The sequence below is a fragment of the Lissotriton helveticus genome, chromosome 8 (genome assembly GCF_964261635.1).
Source record: "Lissotriton helveticus chromosome 8, aLisHel1.1, whole genome shotgun sequence".
NCBI lineage: Eukaryota > Metazoa > Chordata > Amphibia > Caudata > Salamandridae > Lissotriton > Lissotriton helveticus.
The window spans coordinates 1330118555-1330142398 of NC_136069.1; the positions used below are offsets into that span (position 1 = coordinate 1330118555).

The following is a 23844-nucleotide window of genomic DNA, read 5'->3' on the forward strand; positions in this document are numbered from 1 at the left end:
TCCTGGACTCAACAAAGATGTCTGCAGACTGGATCCAGAGGCTCCCCCCGACGCAGCTGGCTCCGGTAAGAAGACACCCTTGTACCTGAAGCCCCTGGGTTTTGGTGATCTGAACCGACTGTGCCCCTGCAACTCTCAACACCTCAACTTACCTCTGCTCTCGTTGGTCTCCCTCCTGCAGCCTCCAGTGTGACGCCTGAAGCCTGTTTGTCATACCGAGTTTCTCCATTGAAGAGCACTGGGCTCCCAACGCTGTTAGCACACGGCCGCCCCTGTGCCCCTGGTGGTTTAGGTTTGGTGCTCCTTTGTTGCTCCCTGTGCTTGTTCTTGCCTACCTGTAAGCAGTGTGGCTCTGAGCACCCCAAGTCTTCATTGAAATGCATTGGGCCTTTCACCGAATTGGACCTCTACATCCGGCGCCCCAGAGCTGTTAGTGGTGCAGACTTTGTGCGTACATGAACCTTACCCCTTGCTGACCTTAACCCTTGAAGTCTGGAACTGTAAGTTGGATACTTACCCGTAAAACCGCATTGTTGTTTTCCTCCATAGGATAACATTGAACTGGTGGAAAATTGCACTTCTTCCATAGGACAACATTGAACTGTTTGAAAATTGTAGTGTTAACTTTTAAAAGACTAAAGACATTTTCCTGAAAAACGTACTTACCTTTGTGCGAAGGTCTTAATCTTAAAATAAATCTCGAAACAAAGCTTATTTTTCTAAAATTTATGTGAATCTCCTTTTTGAGTCATGTGTCGTTTATTCGTATATGTGTGTGCAATAAATTTTACACTCGTCCACACTACCACTAATAGAGCACTTTGGGTTTGCATAGAGCCCTGTACACTTCTGGGGTATCTCTGGCATCTGTGCACGGTATAACCACCTAGTGGTATTCCATATACAGAGACAGCTTCCTACAGTGTCGAAATCAGGTTATAGCAAATATACATCATTTGCATATCATAAAGTTATGTTCTGGTTGGTTTTGATCCTATTATCTTTGCTTCCATCACACTTCAGAATTTTTATAAAGTGCTTTCCTAACTGCTGATAAATTTCTAGATATTTCTAAATATTTGTACAGTTCACTTACAACTTATTTAAATGTGTTGGGGGCGTGGGGGGAAGTGACACCCTATAGCCTTTCATTTCACTCTCCCTTTACCCAGCATGATTGTCCGTTCACTGTACAGAATGCTCTAACTTTGCAGTCGGAGAAAGAAAAGTAAACTGCAATCTCCAGGATAAAATAAGCAGCAGTATGTAAGAAGACATAGCCGGACATTTGACCTCTGTCTTTGATTGCACCGCAAATGTGACCAGATGAAAAAAACACTTTATGAATGAACAGAACATCTGCTCTTTGTCAGATTGAAATTTCTTGCTGGAACGGCCCAGCAGGTCCTAAATATAGCTTGCCCTGATAAAAACTGACTCACCATAGCGAGTGGGCAAGTATGTATTTCGAGGCCTGCTTAGAGAAAATGTTAACACACCTACAGTGAGATGAACCTTGCAGTTATCAGGAGGCATGCTTTAGTGCACTACACTAACTTCTCTAATGTGTATCCAAAACTTTGGCCTTGCCTTGCGCTGATGGGACATTGTTTGGAGAGAAAATTTGGAGAGAGACAGTTGCAATGCTTTATCCAGACTATGGGTAATGTGCATTCTTCTATCTTGTGTCTCGAACCTGTTACTATACTATTTAAATTAAGAGCCACCTCTGCAACCTCACCTGTACATTTCTCAGTACGCCAACAGAGGTGGTTTCATAGGAATTTTGCAGCTGTAGGAAGCTAGTTCTTAATATGATATGCCACTAAGTGGTTATATTGTGCAACAAGTCCAGAGATTCCCCCAGGAGTGTACAGGGCTCAATGTACATCCTTAGTGCTCTATTTGTGGCAGTCTGTTCCCTAGGCCTAAGAAAGAAGGGTGTAAGACATTAGTTATGCACATTATGACCAATAAATGACACACAACTCATAAACAAGATCCACACCAGTTTTATAAAAATATAATTTGCTCAAGATTTATTTTAAGACCAAGAAAATACGTAAAAATGTAAGTATTTTTTACATAAGAAATATTTTTCACTTTTAAAAGTGGACACTTAGTGCAATTTTCAGTTCCGTAACGATAACCTATGGGAGGAAAACAAGAATGTGGTTTTGCAGGTAAGTATACAAGTTAAAGTCTTGGTTTTCAGGATGAAGAATCAACACCAGGAAAGGAAAGGTTCTGGTATGTAGAGAATCTGCACCTCCAGAGGTGGCTAGATGCAGGATTCATATTTGGAATCTGCCACCAATGTTATGCAATGGAGAAAGGGGGTAATCGAAGAAATGTTGCTCACAGGTGAGTAACATGGTATGGTAACCCAGTTTCCGGTGACTAAGGTAAGCATGGGCCAGAAGGCAGCACCAAACTTACGCCCTCAGCTGCACAGGGGCGGCCGTGTGCAGAGTGCCAACACAATGTCTGGTACTCAATGCAAACCATTGGGGGAGATCAGTTTTAAAGAAAGGCTGCCGTCTCAGGCCAGGAGGCCAGTCGAAGAAAACCTACAGCTGGCCAGGTAAGTAGAGATGCTAAGCAACGTAGAGACACCATTGGTTGCGCTCCCCAATGCCTGTCTAGTGCCGGGGTGTCCTTAGGCATTGGAAAAGTCTTACCGGTTAGGTCGCGGTCAGGGGGAGTCTTTGACTTGAGGCTGCAGTCGTCTAGGTGGAGTCCGGCAGCGATCAACCCACTGTTGACTCTTACACAGAAGCGCTTGGGCCACTTGGACTTGGGTTGTAGGCATCGGGTTCAGAGGTGGGTCTGTTAGTGGTTTCTTGGTTCCTAAGGGCAAAGTTCTTAGTCCTTTAAAATTGCTTTTTTCTGGTCCGGTCTGCTGTCCACTGTAGATCTTGATAGTTGATGATTGCACAGTCCTCCCAAGGCTTTGGAGGTCGCTGAGCTGTAGGACTGGTTGTCTTTTGGTGCAGAATCATCAAGGCTGCTGACCAGCCAGTAGTGCTGGGGCCAAGTCAGTGTCTGTCGTCTTCTCTGCAGGTGCAACGCTATAGTGTCTGGCTCTTCTTAGGTTGTCAGAAATCCTATTTTTAGGATCTGGGGGTGCCGCCTAAATACTAGATTTAGGGGTGTTACAGTGAAGTGACGGGTAGGGACCAATGGGTCTCTCATCTCGGGTCCCTACACCCACTATTCTGCCACTCTCCTATGGGAGGGGGGCTTAACCCTAGTCCTGATTGGATAAGTCTCACCATCTTCCGGATGATGGGCACTGATATATGTGCTTTACTTTGCCTCCAGCACCTGAGGGGTGAAGTTGGCGAAGGGGGGCACACCTCCTGTTCTTACTTATTTTTTTCTTCGAGTTCTCCTGCCAAGAGTGGAAGTTTGAACAGGAGGCTGCCATCTGCTCTATGCAGCAGAGGCTGGGGTTGCAATTCAAAGGTGGCAAGGCCTTTGAAGCTTCCCTCTCAAGCATTGTGCTCATTTAGGGGAGGAAGTGTGACACCTTTGTTCAGGATGGGCTTTGTTTCTGGCCTCCGAGAGCAGTGGTTCTCGACCCAGGGGGTCCAGACACGTCTGGTGGTGGAAGGTTGCCTAAACCCAATCTGATGCTTCACCGGGGTTAGTAGGTTTTTAGGGGGCACCTCAGAGGTTTTCTCTGGGTACATGTTTCAATAAATCCAACAGGCGCCAGTGTGGGTTTATTGAGAGGAGTCATTTGATACCAAGCACTGCTAGGTTCAGTAAAGCCGTCATTATGCTGGGGAAATAAAGTTGTCACGTTTCCAGGCCATGTACTCGCTATGGCTTCACTCGCACTTACAATATTAAGAATAGACTTGAATGTTATAGAGACATATCTACTCATACAAATATGCCTACACCTGAGATATAGTGCACTGTGCTTTGGGGCTTGTAAGACCTACTAGAAGGTTGGTTTACCTATACGTCAGGCAGTGCTGCTTGGCATGGCACACAGGCAGTGTGCCAGGTCGACTTTGTCATTTTTCTCTTCCCCAAGGCATGCAGGCTGCAGTGGCTGTTGGCATGGCCTTGGTGAGGGTCCCTCTTCAGTCCCAATGCCCTAGGTACCATGGTGCCATTTATAAAGGACTTACAGCGGTTCTGAAGTTGCCATTCGTGTAACAGTTTTTAGGGAGGGAGCATTGGCACAGGGGACCTTGTTTGCAGGGGCCCTATGCACTTTCAATTAAAACCACATAATGTCCCAGGCAAAAAAGTGGTGGGCGAACCATGTCAAGAGGCACTTGCTCACAGCAGCATTCTTCTTTTTCCACTCCAACAGCTACAGAACCACTCTAGTTTTATTTTGGAGGTCAACGACCATCCAGTGTGTTGTCGCCCGGCAGCTTTTGTAGACTGATTGAAGGAAATATCTTCACATTGATCTGGCAAATTGTACAAGTAAAATCTTACTTTTGTTCAGACATTGGTCCCTCACACATTCCTTCCCCTCACACAACTATGAAGTACTGCAGCTTCAGGCCAAATGGGCAATAAAGGTACTATTCCAGATGTAGGGCAGGTAGGTGATTAAATGTATTACTTAGTCCCAACAAGAGTGGCGACCTAAGACTCGTTTTAGTTTTATGATGCCTAAACACATAGTATTTGTTTTAAAGAAAAGATAAAAAATGTCAGTATATTATAGATACATGCTCATGTTCTCCTGGGCTGAATAGTGTTCCCAGATATGCAAGAGGCTTGCTTCTATTTCATGATGAGACTACAAGTTTTAGTTCTCTCTTTTAGGCTGACTTCAGCATAAAATGTTTGAGTAATGACAGTTGAAGCAGGTCCATAATACTTGTGTGCCCATACCTAGATCTCAAGCTAGCTACCAGTTTCACATGATTCTTCCTAATGGTGGGTGTAGGGTATTTAAAGCTTTGAGTTTTAGAAGTATGCACATGATGGAGAACCATAGTTTCTGGTATGCATCTTCATGCATGACTTGCATGCACTGATGTTACTCTATACTGCCATGCAATTTGCAGCAACCCTTCTATAGATGGTGGTCTCAGAACATGCATACGTTACCAGCTCCACTAAAATATTGCATATAAATGACTCAAATACTATCAAAATTAACCAAGTTGTTTCTTGTAGGTGCTATTCCAGTATTGGGAAAGTTCAGGATGCCTTCATATCCTACAGGCAGTCGATTGATAAGTCGGAAGCAAGTGCAGACACATGGTGTTCAATAGGGTAAGTGTTAATGGAATTTGATATGTCCAAATGCTTTCTTGTTTTTTTACTTTATTTGCATTTCTCACTACTGCAAACCCAACGGCACAAAGTTTGTCACTGCAAAGAACATCTGATAGAGATATCTAGCAGCAGATTCCTTACCTTAGAATTAAAACCAGGCGTGAGATTGTAAAATTTTCTTGAGCAGTACCTCTGGGCGCTGGTAGGTGGTGTTATTCGGCTCTGCATGGTTTTGTCTGTGTCCGGTGCCTATATAGGTGCCATCCCAGCACTGTGACGTCAGTTCTTTTCTTTCCGTGCCAGCCAGCACCAATCTGAAAAGGGCTACCCCTTAGTAAATTTTTGATGAACTTTTTTCAATGTTTTATAAGTCTTTTGAGCACTACCATGGCCCTAAGGCCTGCTCAGATTGCAGCTTCATGCATCCCAAGGCTTTGTGGGAGCAAATCTTCAAGCTCTTGGTGGCTTGATGTGCTGCACCGGGACAATCCAGATCCTGGTCGAGAGGAATGTCCTGGGAGAGATTTAGTAGTCAAAAAAGCTCTTCTTACCCAGAAGAAAAAAGTCGAAAGTTGCTTCACCTTGTCCGTCGGCCGAGGCGAGGGAGCATCACTCGAGGCCTGGCTCCGCGCTTGAGCCAACACCTGATCTGCCTGCTCCCCCCCCCTCCCCTGAGTTTCTGGGAGCTGGAGCGACCCCTGCCCAGTTGAGTTTTATGAGGCTATGCATCTCATATTTCGGTGGGCCATTACCTCCGGCACGCCATAGGGGCCCTGCTTCTTCGGGAGGAGCCCCTACTGGATCCACACTGGCAGCTCCGGTGCCAGTTAGGCCCCAGGGATCCACATATTGATCTGAATTGGCGCCGGCTGTGTCATGTCGCTCTCCCTGGCCTTGGTCTTTAAACAGATGCTTCCAGCACACCATCTCCATTCGTATTCCCGACTATGACCTGGAGGGGGAGATGCATCTACCAATGCCGATGGGAGCCATTCCTTCCAGGCTGGTGCCTGAGGCCTATTCTTATGGGCTCGGACTTAGGAAGGAATGGAAGGGGTCGCTGGACCCGGAAGCATTCCAGCCATATGATGCCAACATGGACTGGTGTGAGGATTTGGTGTATTCCAGCAGACTGGATACTCCTCCAGATACTGGCATGCTTTCTCCCCCTAACGTGCCTACTGAGGACGGTGCTCAGACTCCAAATTCCTCACAGAACTTACCCTGGAGAGCTTGGTGGTCTAAGCCTCCACTTCCCAATTAAATCCTGGCTCATTCCCAACCACGCCCCCGGATCAGGAATTCAAAAGGCTAGACAACTTAAGCAAGAATATTTTTTCTTCTCCTAGCCTGGCAGTGCGGTCCGTGAACACCGCATGCCTTTTGGACCGCTATTCCCATGCTCTGTGGGATATGGTACGCAGGTGCTGCCAATGGTCCTGGAGGATGCCCGGGTCATAATCTCCAAGGCTGTTGCTGACTGGAACAATGCAGTTCACCATTTGTTGTTGACTGGACACCACGACTCACTGGGCAGAGGGGTTTTGTCGACTGTGACCATACAGCTTCATACCTGATTGAGGACTGCTGACTTTTCTGGGGATGTCCAAACTTCAATTATGGGCATGTCCTTAAATGGCTCCCATCGCTTTGGAGACCAGGTGTATTCAACGCTGGAGAGCCTTTAAGGACAGCAAGGTTACAGTGTCTGAATCCTTATAGTCTGCCCTCCTACCATCAAGGAGACCTCGAAATGGGGGGAAAGGGCAGGATCTGCCATCCCCTTCCCCACTAGCAGTCTGTAATAACAGACTGGTGGGTTTTGCAGATTGTCTGTAGGGGGTCCCCCCTCCCCTTCAAGATTACCGCTCACTCCATGCCACCTACTTATTACAGGCTGACGGAGTACCACCTAGCCCTCCTTTGACAGGAAGTGTCAGCTCTCTTGGCAGAGGGAGTCCTAGTGCCAGCGCCAGAAGGAGGTTGAGGTTGCTTAATCCAGCTACTTTCTGGTGCCCTAGAAGGACAGAGGTCTTTGTCCTTTCATCAACCTGCTCTCCCTCAATTTCTTCCTGTCGAAGGAGAAGTTAGAAATGCTCATCTCCTGTCTTTCCTGGTACTGAGAGACTGGATAGTAGTGTTGGACTTGCAAGATACGCATTTCTGTCCTACTTTCCCACAGACGTTAACTGGTGTTCACATGGTAGTTCACTAGCATTTTCAGTTTGCCGTGCCCCCTTCGGCCTTATCAGCATCCCTCGGGTGTTCACTTAAGTGATGGCTCTGGTTGCAGCATGTCGGAAAGGCCCTTTCTGAGGGTCACCCCTAAACGTTTTGCGTTGGCTTTAGGACTCCGGGCACTTTATCACTAACCAGTGCTAAAATGAATAAGCTCTCTGCTTAAAATATGGTAATATTTGTTATCCACAATTAACATATTTAATTTAGTAAAGTGCCTTACATGTGCCCAGGACCTGTAAAGAAATGCTGCTAGTTGGCCTGCAGCACTAACTATGCCACTTACTTTAGTAGCCCTTTATGCATGCCTCAGGCCTGCCATTACAGGGCCTGTGTGGGCAGTTTTAAACTGCCATGTCGAACTAGCAAGTTCACCATCCTGCCAGGCCCAAACCTTTCATTTTAATACATATAAGTCACCCCTAAGATGGACCCTGGCCAGTCTTAGACCAGGGTGCAGTGTGTTTAAGGTGTAGGACATGTACTTTTAAGTTCTACATGTCTTGGTAGTGAAATACTCTTAAATTTGTTTTTCACTACTGCAGGGTCTCTCTCTCCCCCCTTAGGATAACATTGAGGTTGCCGTCTAACATTTTATGGCTGTAATTTCCAATTTGGAAGAGATGGGATCCTTTATTTGGTGTCTTTGTAATCACAATTTAAAAATACAGCTCATGCAGAAGTTAGTTTTTAAATTGCCATTCTGAAAATGCCACTTCGAAAGTTGGCATTTTCCTCTTGTAACCATTTGTTGCCTTCTGCCTGTCTCTGAGATAGACATCTGTGGTGGGTGACAGCTGGCTTCCTGCATTCCCTCTAGACAGGCACACACAAAAGAAGGGTAGGTGTGACCAAGTGGCCATCTGCATGCTGATTGGTTATCCTGAGCAAGGTGGGAGGGAGGACCTGACAGGACTGCATCATGTCCCCACACAAAGGGTTGCTAGCCCCCCTGGAGTGAGTCTGGAGCCAGGCCTGACCAGGGCTGGGTCTTGTGCAATTCAAAGGCATCTGTTTGAAGTCTCCCTACTTCAGACCCAGCTGGGTATTCGTATTGGATCTCTGACACCATCAAATCAGAGCACTTCTGGAACTGAGAACATTCTCCCAGGAAGGAGGATTGCTGTGCTGCTGGAGGGATTGGCACTTTACTGAACAGCTCTGTTCTGTTAGCCTGCTGCCCTCTTGCCTAGGAGTGAGATGGTCTGTACCTGCATCTCTACATCCCAGAACCTAAGTCTCAGGAATATCAGACATCCACCTTGCAACCCACAACCAGCACCTGGATTGTCTGCTGTGAGTCTTGCTCTGTCAAGTGGCACCAATCCCGTCCTGGTCCCTTGGAATTGAGTTTTCAATGCTGCGTCCAAGAAAATCCACGCATCAACGACATGCCAATCTGAAGCGGCACAATTCCCATTACACCCACATCGGCGCTTTCGCACGAATTGCAGACACCGGCAGCACAATGCATCGTCCCTTGTTCCGACGCATCTCCGACTTTGCATGGCTCGGTGCCAACACATCATATTGTGCTGTATGCATCACCTAAAGCCCATCGGTTCAAAGATGGATCGCCCCGATGTTCATCGGTCCATGACTCTCAGCGCATCTTTGACTTTGCGCAGCTTGGAACTGACCCATCGCTCCATCTGCGAGATAAACCGCACCGCAGCGCATCGCCTCGCCTCAATTGCTTCACGCATTATCTTTGATGCACCAAGATAGAGATCAGCGAGCCGGGGCAGAACCCTGTATACGACCCCCACGGTTCATCACAGATGACCTGAACTTTTGGATTTGACCCACTCAAGTTAGATCGGATAGGTCTGGTTGGCACTGTTTCTAAGCTCTACATAACAGTTGATTCCTTAAAAGTTCATATCTTGACTTCTACTTCTTGGAATTTTGTCATTTTGGTCTTGTTTTGCACATAACAATATTGGTTATTGTTTTAAGCTGGTTGCTACAGTGTGTTGCCTGCACAAATACTTGACACATTGCCTCTTAAGTGGTCTGACAGTGGTCATCGCTTTTATTACATCTTGTTTAGACTATTGTATCGCTTTATACTTAAACATCAACAAGTCCTTGCTAAATATACTACAGGTCATTCAGAATGTGGCAGCTTGCCTGGTCCTGAATGAGCCTAAATATCTTTCGGTGAGAGAAGGCATTTGCTCTATTTCCTGACTGCCAGTCAGAAAGCGGGTGATGTATAAAGCTTTGTATGGGCTATTTGGCTCTTTGCCATCAAGGGCCTGTGCTTTTCAGAACAGCATTCTTCTGCTATATCCCTAAAAGACTGCTTAAATCATCATCTCTCAGGAAGGTAACCATCCCCCAGATTCTGCAAAGCCAGGTTGGGCGGCTGTTCCTTCTCGGTAATGGTGGCTAAATTATAAAACACTCTGCTTCTACATATTGTGAGTCTGGACTCCTTGATATTTTGTAAGCAACTTAAAACATTGCTCTTTTTCCTTGAGGACTACCTCGTGTGGAGAGTGGGCATAAACCTGACCCAGAGGTCCTCGTTTTGCCCAAAGCAAGATGGTTAAACCGTTTGAGTGTCCACGTCAGGTTGCCCACCTTAGGGGTGTGCCTAGCCTGATAGTGCAGCCCACCTACTTACTAGTTACATTTCCTGCCTGCACTGGTGCTATACGTGCCCCAGCGCAGGTGGTGGCGTTCTCCATGTCTGGAGGAAGCCGGGGTCGCATATCAAAGCTAGCAGAGGCTTTGAAGCCTCTGGCCTTGATATGCTAAATTACTAGCCGTCCTGCTAGAGAGGTGTAAATACCACCTGCCAGAGTAGGCATTGTTTCTGGCCTCTGAGATGGAGGGCTCTCCCATACAGGGGGTCCGAAACTAGTCTGTAGTGACAGACTGGGAGAGTCCAGTCAGCCAGCTAAATAAATGACTGGTAGGTTTCAGGGGGTACCTCTAAGGTGCTCGCTGGGTGCATGTCATAATAAATCCAACTCTGGAGGTATTAGATATACAAAACCATTGTTTTCATTGAAACCATTATTTGTAGGAAGGTGCCCTTTTTGCATGGTAAGCCCCCGCTTTTTGCCTGATATCTGATGCCCTTTAACTGAACGTGCACATGTCCCTGCCATCCAGGTTCCCAGTGCCTGCTTTCTTTCCCAAAACTGTACATTTTTTTCCACAATTGATACACCTCTGGCCCACATGCAAGTCCCTTGTAAAATGTACCCCTGGTCCCTAGCGCCTTGTGACCAGAGAGGGTGTTTAAGGGCTGCAGACTGTATTGTTCCCCCCCATAGACCCCTCACCTAACACATATACACTGCCATTGTAAACTGTTTTAGGGCAGAGAAAACCTAAAAGTCGACATTGCACACATCCCTGTGTGTCACGCCATCAAACACTGTCTGTGGCACAGATGAGGCACCCTTCTGGCAGGCCACACAGCCCTAAGGCAGGGTGCACTATACCACAGGTAAGGGCATAGCTGCATGCCCCTACAGTGTCTAAATCCATTCTTAGACATTTTAAGTGCAGTGAAGCCATATTGTGTACATGGGCTGGGAGTTTGTCATTATGAACTCCACAGCTCCATGATTGCTTTACCGAAGGTTAAGAAGTTTGGTATCAAACTTCTTAGCATAATAAACCCATACAGATGCTTGCTTTGGATTAATTGTTAAAGGTACTCAGAGGGCATCTTAGAGATGCCCCTTAAAAAAAAAACACTCCCTAGTGTACAGCTGACTGGTCTGCACCAGCCTGCCACACAAACAAGTTTCTGACCCCTTGAGGTGGGAGCCCTTGTGCTCTCGTGTCATGGGCGTCCGCAGGGGAGGGCCGGTTCCATTCCTTTTACGGACACCGTTGGTCCTTAATTTTCACAATTACAGCAGGCTGTTCCCCTGCGAGAAGCCCCAGGAGTTTAAATATTCTCTCACTTGGGGCCTCTCGCACTTCTCTTTAAACTCTAGAGGCTGCAGCAGCCCCTCCCCGACCTCGAGCAGACCGTGGACAGACCCATTGTCATTCTGTCTGCTGCTGATCATCACATAAAGAATGACAATGGGCCGTCTGCCTTTAACGTGCCTTGAAGGTGAGTGATGAAGTTAAAATGTTGCCCCCGCCCCCTGGAAACATTTCTGCAGACGCCCATGTCTCGTGAGTCAGAAACAAAGCCTCCTTGGGGTGGAGGTGCTACTCACCAACCCCCAAGCAGGAAACTTATTCAGGTCAGTGAGCCTCAAAGGCTTCCTGACCTTTGTTATGCTGACAAGAGCCTCTCCAGCTAGTGGAGATGCCCGCCCCTTTGACCAAGCCCCACTTTTGGCGTTGAGGTCGGCTGGAAAAGGAATAGTTAGGAGAGCTGTGTCCCCTTTCTGACAGGCCACCCCAAAGGTGCCCTGGACCAGGTGATCCCTCTCCTTAGAAAATCCTCCATCTTAAATGAAAGGACTTTAGCCAATCAGTTTGGGGGAAATTCCCTCCTTAAAGGGAGGGGGACATACAAAGGGCGTTGTCACCCTAAAGGCAAGTAGCCAATTTGCTACCATCTTCTAGTATCTGGAACGCCCCTAAATTCAGCATTTAGGGGCACCCCTGACCTTTGATCCTCAGATTCCTCCAACCTTCAAAGTAGAACGAAGAAGACGCCGCGCAGTAAAGCCTGAAGGCGATTACTGACTTGGCCCCAGCTCTATCAACCTGTCTCCAGCTTTAAAGCCCTTGATAAGATGACACTTGTCCTGTGGCTAGCGATTCCTCTCAAACAAAGACTAGATCTCCGGAGGACAGCTGCCTTGTCCCGAAGAATCCAACTACATGGAGTCCGGATCCAGTTAGAACCGCAGCTCCACCCCACTCTGCACCAGACGCCCACGGCATAAGTGGCACCTGTCCTGTTAAGTCTCCCCAGTGATCCTGACCTTGAATGCAGCATTAGCTGACCTTTCCTGCACTCCATGAAGATGCCTGCAGTCTCACCCTGAAGGGTTCCTCTGACTGCGATCGGCTCCAGTAAAGCAAATCCAACACCTAAAGGCACCCTTGCATCCTCAGATGATTATTTTAGGGAGCCCTGCCGACTGTGCCCAGCTGTTGGTCACCGTCATCCAGGCTCCTGCTTTCAGGTAAATGTGCATAAAGGTTTTCCTTCCATAGGATTGCATTATATTTCTGCCTAATGCAATGATTGACATTGCCAAAGTATTTTTATACTGCTGTAAAGAAAAGTATTTCTAGGCCTTTACAACACAATACATACTGCATTTGAAAAGTATTGCTATTCTTGAAACTGTTACCTGCTACTGCGTTCCTCTTGGTTCTAAAATAAAATAAAGTAATAACTTTTTACACCAAACAATTAGTTGTGGATTATGTCCTTTAGTGAGTGTACAACACATGCTTAACACAGCCCTTTGATAAGCCCGATTGCTCGACCACACTACTACGATTAGAGCTTTTAGTATTAGCTACTTAAGCCACTCAATGCCTCTGTGGATCCACTGGATGCTGTGCACACTATTCCTTACTTTGGTATAGTATATACAGATCTAGGTTTCTACAATTATGTACCTGGGTAACTAGTAAGGAACAGTGCCCAGTACATATGCTTAAGATGTGTAGTAAGCTGGCTCTGTATATACTATACCAAAGTAAGGTATAGTGTGCTCAGAATCCAGTGGAACCCCAAAGGTATGCAGAGGTAAAAGTAGATAGCACCTTACTCTCTATTTGTGGTAGTGTGGGCGGGCAGTAAAGCCTTATCAGAGGGTAATGTTAAGCATGTGTTGTACATACTCAATCAGAAAATTAATGCACACACTCAGACTGAACTCAGACCAATTTGTTTTGTATAAAAATATTAAGTTATTTTATTTCTAGATCCAAGCCAAAGCTGGCACATGTAAGTGAAATACATTTTTTGCAAAACATTATGCAGTTTTTACATGCAAATTTAAGTTCAAATACAGTTGTTTGAAATACCTGTAAGCCAAGGTATTGAAATTACTAATTTCCTAAAGAAAAGCTAAGTAAAATCAGAGCCCCCACTAACATGAGGAACAACACACATTTACATCAAGAAGAAAAAACTTAGCACAAATTTATCAACACCAATGGACAAAAAAACCAATCACCTTAATAGTACATAACTACATACATAAGGTTACAATACAGTGTTCACTAAAATACATACACAAATCACAAATCATATAGAACAAAGGGAAATGCGCCGACCCATGTTTCGGTAATGGAACATGCACAAGAAACTCCATCAGGGTACTGAGAGAAAATATGATTCAGTGGCTACAAGCCATCTGTGTATCGTGCACTGTGTCTGGATATATAGTGCCGGGGGCTCAGTAACAATATACGTTATGAACAAGTCTGCAGGGACAACAAAACATAATATACAATGTAAATTACTTAAAAGAAAATATTCACTAATTACTACTAACTGAGCATTGAAGAAATAACCCAAGGAAGGTACACTAAAGAATTGCATGATAGTAAAGAGCCATACCACTCAGAGAAAAGTATTCAGGAAATGTTTAGACACTGTGTAATGCGACTCCCACTTAGGGATCACTAAGAGAGAGAATGACAGAATACAAAAATTTCAAAATCATCTAGAAATAGCAGAGAAAGGATCCAAGCCGCAATGCAGATCTACATACTGTTTAAATGGAATTTAGAAGCAGATTCGGACTGACAAAGCATTCCAATATGGTGACGAATGCTTTAAAATCCAGGTCACAAAGCGAAGTTTGGTAAAAGTACTACGGAATAGAAAAGGCAAACATAAGACGGTGTCTAGCCAATGAAATTACTGAGAATGACATATTTCATTCAAACCCAAGAAGTGGCCATGGGCGTCATACTAAAAGGGGTACTGCAACAATTCTAAATACATAAGGATCACTCATAATGGATGTGAGGAGAGTACTCTAACTCCTAAGGCAATAGGAACCCCACAAGTATGATGTTGAGAAGTCCATGAGGGACTAATATGAAGGTAAGCCCCCTAAGAATCCTAGGAGGACCAAAGAGTAATGACAGTAGTCGCCACAAGCGAACTAATAAAGCTTGGCGAAAGGTGATCGTAAACAAGAAGGAAACTATGTCAAAACAGAAAAAATCAAAGGGGAGCTTACCTAATTATAAAAATGGACCCGCTGATAAAAAATGTAAGCCTCGGCCCTGTAGTGCTAACAATTCTATGGAAAATTAACAGGTAAAAAGAGAAAGAAAATACTAATAACTACAGACGGTCCTGATAAGAATAAAGACATCAATGACATAACTTACATGGATGTCCCAGCCGGGACTACAGCTAACATGGATTTGACCGAGGGCTTAAGAAATTGCATCCAACTTTGTAGTAGTCTGCATCCAATCAGGGGAATCTGGGTAAGTCTAAATGACAGAGACAAAATGCCAGTCAAGCATGGTTCGATACGAGTGAGTGCAGTAAGAAGGGCTAAATAGGTTCCTTGTCCCCAGTGGTGAACTCACCTGAAGTATCCTCGGCGTCGGTTAATAGAGTGGACGGTCTGCAAATCCGTATAGGTTAGAAGAAGCAGGTCTAACTTCTGGCGCATATAAAGGGGAGAAATAACCCCCAAAATGCTCGACTAAGGAAATGCGATACACCTGGGTCCCAGATAACTCATAGACATGCGCAGAAAACACTGCGGGAGCGGATAAGATCGCCATCTTGGGATCCGCACTCATAACGGATACAAACGCAAGTGTAGGTACATCAAGAAAAAAAACCAACCCACCAGAGAAAACATCTCTTATAGGGATGATAATACCCGCAGACTATGAGGAGCGATCCCTCGAAAAACAGAGTCCAAAATATGTACATAGGCTGTAGCCAGAATGGAAATGTTCTGAAATCTTTCTCTGCTATTTGTAGATGTTTTTGAAATGTTTATATTGTCATTTTCTCTCTCGTGATCCCTAAGTGGGAGTCGCATTACAGTGTTTACACGTTTCATGAATACTTTCACTGAGTGTAATTTTACTAAAAAGCCCATTCTAAGTATATGTACGGTATTTTCAAAGCATTGCATTTCTCAGTAACAGTACTGTAAATCAAAACAAATTGCTTATACAATTACAATCCAAACTGTTACAACTGTATATTTACTACAAAGTATTTATCACTTACCTGTGCCAGGCTTGCTTGGTTCTAGGAAATAAAATAACAAAAAATATATTTTTATGCAAAAACAATTGGTCTGAAGTTCAGTCTTTGAGTGTGTGAATTCATTTGCATACTTAGTGTACAACACATGTTTAACACTGTCCTCAGATAAACCCTTACTGCTCAACCACACTACCACAAATGGAGAGTGATGTGCTATCTACTTAACCTCTGTCTACCTTTTGGGTTCCACTGGACTCTGTGCTCATTATATCTCACTTTGATATGCAGAGCCCGTTTCCTACAAATATCATCTAGATATGCTGCACTAAAGGCTTCCAATCCTTCAAGTTCTTGATTCCCCAACCTTTGTAAGGTGGCAGGGGCATTCTTTAAACCAAAAGACATAACATTAATCTGATAATGCCTATACGGTGTGGAGAATGCTGTCTTTTCTTTTGCTCCTGGTGCCATGCTAATCTGCCAGTACCCTGCAGTTAAGGCAAAGGTACTTAAAAATGTAGATGCACCTAACTTCTCTATCGATTCATCAGCTCTTGGGATAGGTTAAGCATCTGTTTTGGTGACATAGTTTTTATTTTTTTATATTTTTGTTTGCTTTTTTAAAACGCATAAACATAACAAGCATATCGCATGAATCCATCCTCCATACCCTACCCCCCTCCACCCCCATAATCTCACAAGAAACACTACACATTGATACAGTGATGCCCCACCGGCCTCTAGTCTTGGTGACAGAGTTGAGCCCTCTATAGTCCTCACAGAACCTAATTTCTCTCTTTCCACCCTGTGTATGAAGTTTGGGGACTAGAACCACTGGGCTCACCGAGGGGCTCTCTGAGGGTTCAATAACCCCTAGCTCAAGCATCTTGCTGACTTAAAGTCTTATGCTCTCCTGAAGATCAGACTGTCCATAGTTTTTATTTTTGACAGGTACACTGTCCCCAGTGTCCACATCATGACTACTCCAGTTTGTCCGACCAGAGGTTAAGGAAAAGAGCTTCGCATACTGCTGGAAGACGTGCTTGCAGTCAGCTTGCTGTTGGGCAGAGAGGGTGTCTGAAAAGACAACTCCATCTACTGAACCATCTTTGGGGCTGTAAGGAAGTCAGGAAGAGGTTCACTCTGTCTCCTGATCCTCATCAGTCATCATCAGCAAGGTGATGTCAGCCCTGTCATGGAAAACCTTAAGGCGGTACACATGGATCACCCTTTTGGGGGTCCTGCTTGTGCCCAGGTCAATCAAGTAGGTGACCTCACTTTTCTTCTCTAAGATGGGGGTAAGGGCCACTCCATTTGTCCTGGAGAGCCCTTGGTGCCACTGGCTCCAAAAACCCACACCTTTTGCTCTGGTTGAACTCCACCAGTGCAGCTTTTTGGTCATACCAGTGCTTCTGGAGATCTGGCAGGCCCCAAGATTTGTGGAAGCTTTTTCCATGCACTCTGCCATTCTGGACCTTAGGCCTAGTAAATAGTCCACAATATCTTATGTTGGTTCTTGGAGAGGCTTCTCCCAACTCTTTCTTTTTTTTTGATAATCAAATTTTATTTAAGTTTTTGATACAAGTAAGTTCATTGGTAACAAGTCGCACACCACCGTTAAAAAACCCTTTCCCTTCCTGATGACAACACAAATCATATTAGTCCCTTCTGAGTGAGTAAATAGCACCCTCATATCACACTAACATAGCGGGTTGGGGCCAATCAAGATGGCAGTAGGCCAAACCATTTGCCCCACACTTTGCGAACATCTCTGGGCATCCCTGAGCCTCAAAGAGGGACTCCTCCTGCACCCCGCACCAGTCCACACCCCTTCTCCACTTCTGCAGTACCGGTGCCTCAGCCTGGGACCATCTAGCCGCTATGTCCCGCTACGCCACTGCCAACGCTGTTCCCAGGAAGCGCTTGTCGGCCTGGGAGCCATCCAGGCCATCGAACACTCCCAATAGGGGAGAGGAGTTGGCTTAACGGCTAGGGCGCTCAACCTCGGACCTGGAGAACTGGGTTCGAGTCTCGGTAACGACGCCAAAACCTCCTGTGATTCTGGGCAAATCACTTAATCTCCCCTTGCCTAAAAATGAATGTGTGTCCTCATGTAATGTAACATGTAACGTAAGTGGTGCTATGTAAAGCGCTCTGATACCCGATTTGGTTCGGGTCTAGTTCGCGCTATATAAAACTCTGCAAAAATAAAATTAAAAAAAATAGCAAGTGCCGGGTCGTGAGGAACCACCTATCCCAAGGCCCGTGTGAGCTTAAGCTCCACGCCCCCCACCCCCCCACCCCCCCCTCCAGAACGGATTTAAGGCCGGACATAGCCATACCATGTGATAGAAGTCGGCTGGAGTACCAGCACAGCGCGCACAAGCCGGGGAGGCTCTCATGCTGGCTCGAAAGAGATGCGCGGGGTGAGGTATGCCGTGTGGTGGTAGTAAAGCTGGACCAGGCGTAACTTTGAAGATGTGGTTAGGGTTTTGGGTGCCATAAGGGCATCGCGCCAGTCTGCTTCGTCCAAAGGACCCACCCACCCCTCCCATCGCTCCCTAAGCCGATCCAGGGATGTGGTAAAGTTATTTACCAGAGCTCAGTATATACGCCCCCCCCCCCCCCCCTCCCCAGGTTACCCATCAGGACTTGGGCTTCTAGAGGACTAAATTCCGGGAGGGAGGTGGGTGTTGGGAGGTGTATGTGAAGGGCGTGATGGAGTTGCATATATTTGTAGAACTGGGAGTGTAGGAGAGCGTGCCTGTGGTGTAGGTCAGAAAAAGAGCGCATGTGGTCCCCTACCCACACGTCTCCAAGTAGTGATATCCCCACCGAAGCCCCAGTGGCGGATACCCTCCAGGGATGAGACCTCTCTCAACCAAGTGTCATGCCATAGGGGCGTTTGTCTAGTCAGCTTCCTGTCCCAGGCCACCAGGCGAAGGGCAGGGCGCCAGGCCATGAGCACTGTCCTGGTGATTGGGGGCAAGATCTGTGGCACCGGGGAGCCGTATAGGAAGCCCTGAATCTGCGCAAAGTCTAAGGCAGTAAGCTCTACCCGATAAGCTGGGTCGGACCAGCCACCCCCAAACATATCATGGATCACAATGAGTCTTGTGGCTAAGTAGTAAAAATGGAGGTTGGTGACTCCCTTGCCGCCGTCAAAGGGGGGAATCCGGCAATGGGACAGGGACATTCGTGATCGCCCACCACCCCACAGAAACCGGGTGAGTGTGCCGTCCAGTTCCCTAAACCAGCTGCTCGAGAGGTGGACCGAGGTGTTCTGCAGAATGTAAAGAAAACGGGGAAGGATCATCATTTTGAAAAGGGCGCTCCTGCCCAGTGGGTTAAGTGGAAGGGACTGCCAGTTCCTAAGATCGTTTTTCATCCGGGTGACCAAGGGGGGGCAACGTTGAGGTCCAACTCCAGCTCCGGCAGGAGGGTCACCCACACGCCCAGATACTTGAATGATTGCCTCCGGAGGGGGATCACCGCCTGCCAGTAGAAACATGCCCGGGAGGGGTGAAGAGGAACCAAGGTAGACTTTGTCGGGTTGAAACGAAGACCCGAGACCTGCTCAAACTCCGAAAGGGCCGCCAGAGATCTAGGGCCGGAATGTTCCGGGTCGGCCAAGTAGAGCAGAACATCATCTGCATATAAAGCAATTTTATCCACCTGGCTCTGATCCCATACCCAGCCCTGGATAAGGGAGTCCTGTCTGATTAATGCCGCCAGGGGCTCCATCGCCAGCGCGAATAGGAGTGGTGAGAGGGGGCAGCCCTGACAGGTGCCTCTCCGGATCGGGAATGGTTCGAAAATCGCCCCGTTGATGAGTACACGGGCTCTAGGGCTGTTGTAAAGAACCTGGACTAGGCGGCGGAAGGGAAGGCCGAAACCCATTCTTTCCAGAACATCCCTTAAGTACCCCCAGTCCACCGTGTCAAAGGCCTTTTCAAAGTCACCGAGGAGAAGCGCCAAGTATGGGGATAGCCAGGTGGAGGCGACGGATGCAATGGCGGGTACCCCTGGCCGGCATGCACCCGCATTGGTCAGTGTGGACCAGGTCTTGCAGGAGGGGCCGGAGTCGATGGGCTATCGCAGTAGCAAAGATTTTAATTTCAGTGTTTATCAGCGAGATTGGGCGGTAATCAGAGCAGTCTAGGGAAGGCGGTTGTGTCTTTGGGATGACCACAATGGTCGCCACGTCAGATTCAGACGGGAAGGACCCGTCTTCGACCACCTGGCGGAAAAGCTCCGTCAAATGGGGGACCAGGTCATCACGGAACATAAAGAAATATTCCTGGGGGAATCCATCGGGTCCGGGCGTCTTGCCGGAGTGCAGCAGGGTGATAACCCCATGAATTTCTTCCGGGGTAAGACGTCCGTCTAGGGTGTCTGCAGTTTCTCGGGGGAGACATGGAAGGCAAGTTCCAGATTCCTCCATCAATTCAGCGAGGGAGGCTCTGGGGGGACGTGCTGCGTATAGGGACGCGTAGTAGTGTATGAAGGTTTGCACGACAGCCGACGATGTCACCTGGTGGGTCCCATTGACCGTTTGGATCTCGAATGATGCGATGGGCCCTAGGGTAGGATACCAGGTTGTGGAGCAATTTACCATTCTTGTCACCCCAGCTGTAAATACGGGCCACGGAGGAGCGCCAGAGCATTTTGGCCGACTCCAGGGAGAGCTGCCGAATCTCGTCCCGGACCAGCGCCAGCTGTCTAGAGGAGTCGGAAGTGTCATTGGCCAGTTGAGCATGTTCCAAGTGAACAGCTCTGGACTCCAGCTGCGCCAGTTGGGTGACTTGGGCCGTGCGTTTGGCATGCACTAACCCCCTGGCCACCCCTCGCACCACTGCCTTTCCCGCCTCCCAGAGAGTTCCCTGCGAAGGGACCGATCCTATATTAGCGGAGAAGTAATGCCGGAGCTCCTGGCTGAGGGACTCCACCAATGCGGAGTTTTGCAGGAACCATGCGTTTAGTCGCCAGGTTGTCTTGGGGCCTGTAGAGGGAGACCCGATGTGGAGAGAGATGGGGGAGTGGTCAGAGATTCCCCTGTGGAGGGTCTCTACCCCCGACATCAGCTGGCAGTCTGTGGCGGGCATCAGAATTAGGTCTATGCGGGAATGGGTATGGTGGGCGGCTGATGTGTGTGTGTGTATTGTTCTCTTCGGGGGTTCCACACCCTCCATACAACGCAAAAAACCATAGCTGAGGTCCATCCTACAAGGCTCTTCGCGGAGGTCAATCGTTGCGCCGAAGGAGGGCCCGTCACGTCCCTAGAGGGCTGTGGGACAGCATTGAAGTCTCCCCCGACGACAGTAAGGCCCTGGGGAAGGGAGGAGACCACCTGCGTGAGGCGCCGAAGGGTGGATGACAAGAGCGCCGGGGGAACATAGGTGCAAAGGAGATTCACGGGATTACCTTCAAGCATCCCTGATACGGCCACATACGTCCCCTGTGTATCAGTGGCGGCGTCGACTATGGTGAAGGGGAGCCCTCGTCTCAGAAGAATGGCCACCCCCCGGGAACCTCTGGCAAAGCCGGAGTGCCAGACCCGGTCAAACCCGTAGTGGGCCAGGAAGTGGCACTGGGAGCCCAGAAGTTGTCTCCTGGAGGAGTAGGGCATCAGGCATGTGGCATCTGGCCGCCCGAAGCACTGCGGTACGTTTAATGCGGTCCAGGAGGCCATTCACATTCCAGGAGAGGATGTTGGAGGGGCTTGTTATAAGTCTGGATCACGTGTGAAGGTGAGGTTTGGCGTGAAGCAAGTGGGTAAGGAGGACCCCTCACAGTCAGGGGAAAAGCTCCGGCCGGATCTGGGGCACAAGGGCATTGTTGATCGAGATAAGGGTGTGTGTGACAGCTGAGGAAGATAGTAGGACGTGTGACTACCAATAGGAACAGAACACGGCGGCCCGTGGGCGGCCAAAAACAACAAACTCCCGAGAGACAACGGTCTCTTCCCCCTCCCTCTCCCCCCAACTCCCCCCACCCTATACTTCAGAACGGGACGCATTTGTCGCCCTAAACAAGTCACTAGAACCTCACGGGGAGGCAAACAGCTAAACTAAAACGGTTAGCAACCACAAGATTGGGACATGGCTGAGTCGGACCTCCCTCCATGTGTTCGGATGAAATGCTAACAGCAGGTTAGAGGAAAAGAGAATAAACGGGTATCTGTGGACTAAGATGTTTCAACTCAGGACTACATCAATGTGAGTACCCCAACAGACGAGTGTTGCGAGCTCCGTGAGAGCTTGTTCACGGAGTCAGAGGCATGCTCATTGATGGAGAGCCCCGGGTTGGAGCCCCAGGTGCCGGTGGCAGTGTTGATCATGGCCCGGTGTCCACATCAGAGCCGCGGATCACAGGGCTCCTGAACAGGTCGGAGTCCGACAGGCCTGTCTCAGAGTTGCACAGGGTCCCGGGACGCTGCCCATGTCGATCAAGGAGGAGGCCAATGGCGGGTGAGCGCATCCCCGCTCCTGGGTCTGGATCGAAGAGTGTTGGGGCTGTGCCTCTGGTGATTGGGAACCACCACCCCGGTGACCGGCCCTCCGACGACATCCGGTCATGCGTCGTCTGGGCTTTGGCGCGGTCAGGTTCGATCGCTCCGGGGCCCTCTGGAAAGGAGAAAGTCGCCCTCGGCAGGAGGGGCCGCTCCTCCGTGAGCCGGGTCCACGCGGCTTGGGGAGAACCAAAGAAGAAGGTCTTATTCTGAAAGATCACTTTAAGCCGGGCCGGGAAGAGGAGCCCATAGCGAAGGCCCAGTGCCCTGAGTTTTTGTTTGACTTCGTCGTGTGAGCGACGTTGTGAATGAACCTCTTTAGAGTAGTCCGGAAACACCATTATCTTAGAGTCCTGGTAATACAGTGGCCTCAGCTCTCTGGCCGCCCCCAGTATGGCGTTGCTGTCGCAGAAGTTAAGAACACGAAGGATGATGGAACGGGCAGGGGCACCAGGCGGTGGTTTAGGGGCAAGAGAGCGAGGAGCTCGTTCCACCGCGAACCCGGTGGAGAGTTTCTCCTTGGGCATCCAGGAGCGGATCCAGGTCTCCATAAAGGCGGCGGTGCTGTCCTTCTCCACCCCTTCCGGGAAGCCCAGGAGGCGCAAGTTATTTCGGGGCGCCCTGTTTTCAGCATCCTCGGCCCGGCGGTGGAGGTCCGAGGTCTGCGACTGGAGGCGGGCCATTTGAGACTTGAGGATGCTGACGTCTTCTTCCACTATGGAGATAGGGGATTCAGCCTCGGTGATACGCTCCGTGGCCTTACGAAGGTCCTGACGGATTAGGGCCATGTCGATCCGCACCTCCCCTATCTTGCTTTCTACTGACGCTTGGGACGCGTTGATCGCTTGCAGGATGGTCGAAAGGTCCCCTCCGGCTGGGCCTGAGCCGGTCGTTGCTTCGCCGCCAGGTACCCGATCCGATTTCGCAAACTGCTCCATCGCTGTTTGGGTTGTGGGGCCAGAGGCCTGGGGGTCGCGGGGTTTGCCCATAGTTGCAGACAGCCAACCAGCACGTGCTAGGGAGGATTGGGTGTAGTTCCAGGCAGCGCCCCGGCCACCTGATATGATGGCCGAACCTCTCCCCAACACCCGGCCCGTCTATAGCAAAGTCTTTCAGGCGGGGGCCCAGGGGGAGGCGGGGTAGGGAGGGGGCACCACCCGAGGCGGTGGTCGGTCCTCCCGGGGTCAGAGTGCACCCCGATGATCCACACGAGGTACGATGACACTCCTAGACAGGGCCCAGATAGGCAGGTCACAGGGCCAGGCCGCCCCTAGGCTCAACGGTGGGTACTGGCCCCGCCGCACCCCTACACGGGCACACTGCTCCGGGCAAGTCAAGGCCCCCCGCGGTCCTTCCCTGGGAGCCCACTTATGTCTCGGCTCCACGTGTCCTGGCCAGGGTGGTAAGGTGCAGACGATCGCCGCCGCCCAGGAGGAAGATGGCTCACAGGGCCGCCCGCCACCCACGGCCTCCCGGCGGTTCGCACTTCTCCGCAGGGGTGGTCCTTTGGGGCACAGTCGATCCGCGCCAGAGCCAGGGGGTTGGAGGGCCGCTAAGCGGGGGTGCAGCGGCGTAATCAGCCCGGGACTTAGGCTTCAGGGTCTCACCCCTCCCCCCCCCCCCCCCCCCCCCACACCTCCCCTTGCGGGCGCTCCCCGCTATTATGGCACCTCCAGCCAGCAGGTCCACT

General features: G+C 48.8%; 1 protein-coding gene across 2 annotated transcripts in view; it reads left to right on the forward strand.

The window, feature by feature from the left end:
• The window catches only part of KDM6A (lysine demethylase 6A), a 1083812-nt gene that overhangs the window by 463693 nt on the left and 596275 nt on the right, over positions 1-23844 (forward strand). For both annotated transcript variants that reach the window (XM_078658310.1, XM_078658311.1), the window contains exon 11: positions 5158-5256. In XM_078658310.1, the coding sequence (XP_078514436.1) occupies positions 5158-5256 (99 nt within the window). The remainder of the gene's footprint in view (positions 1-5157; positions 5257-23844) is intronic.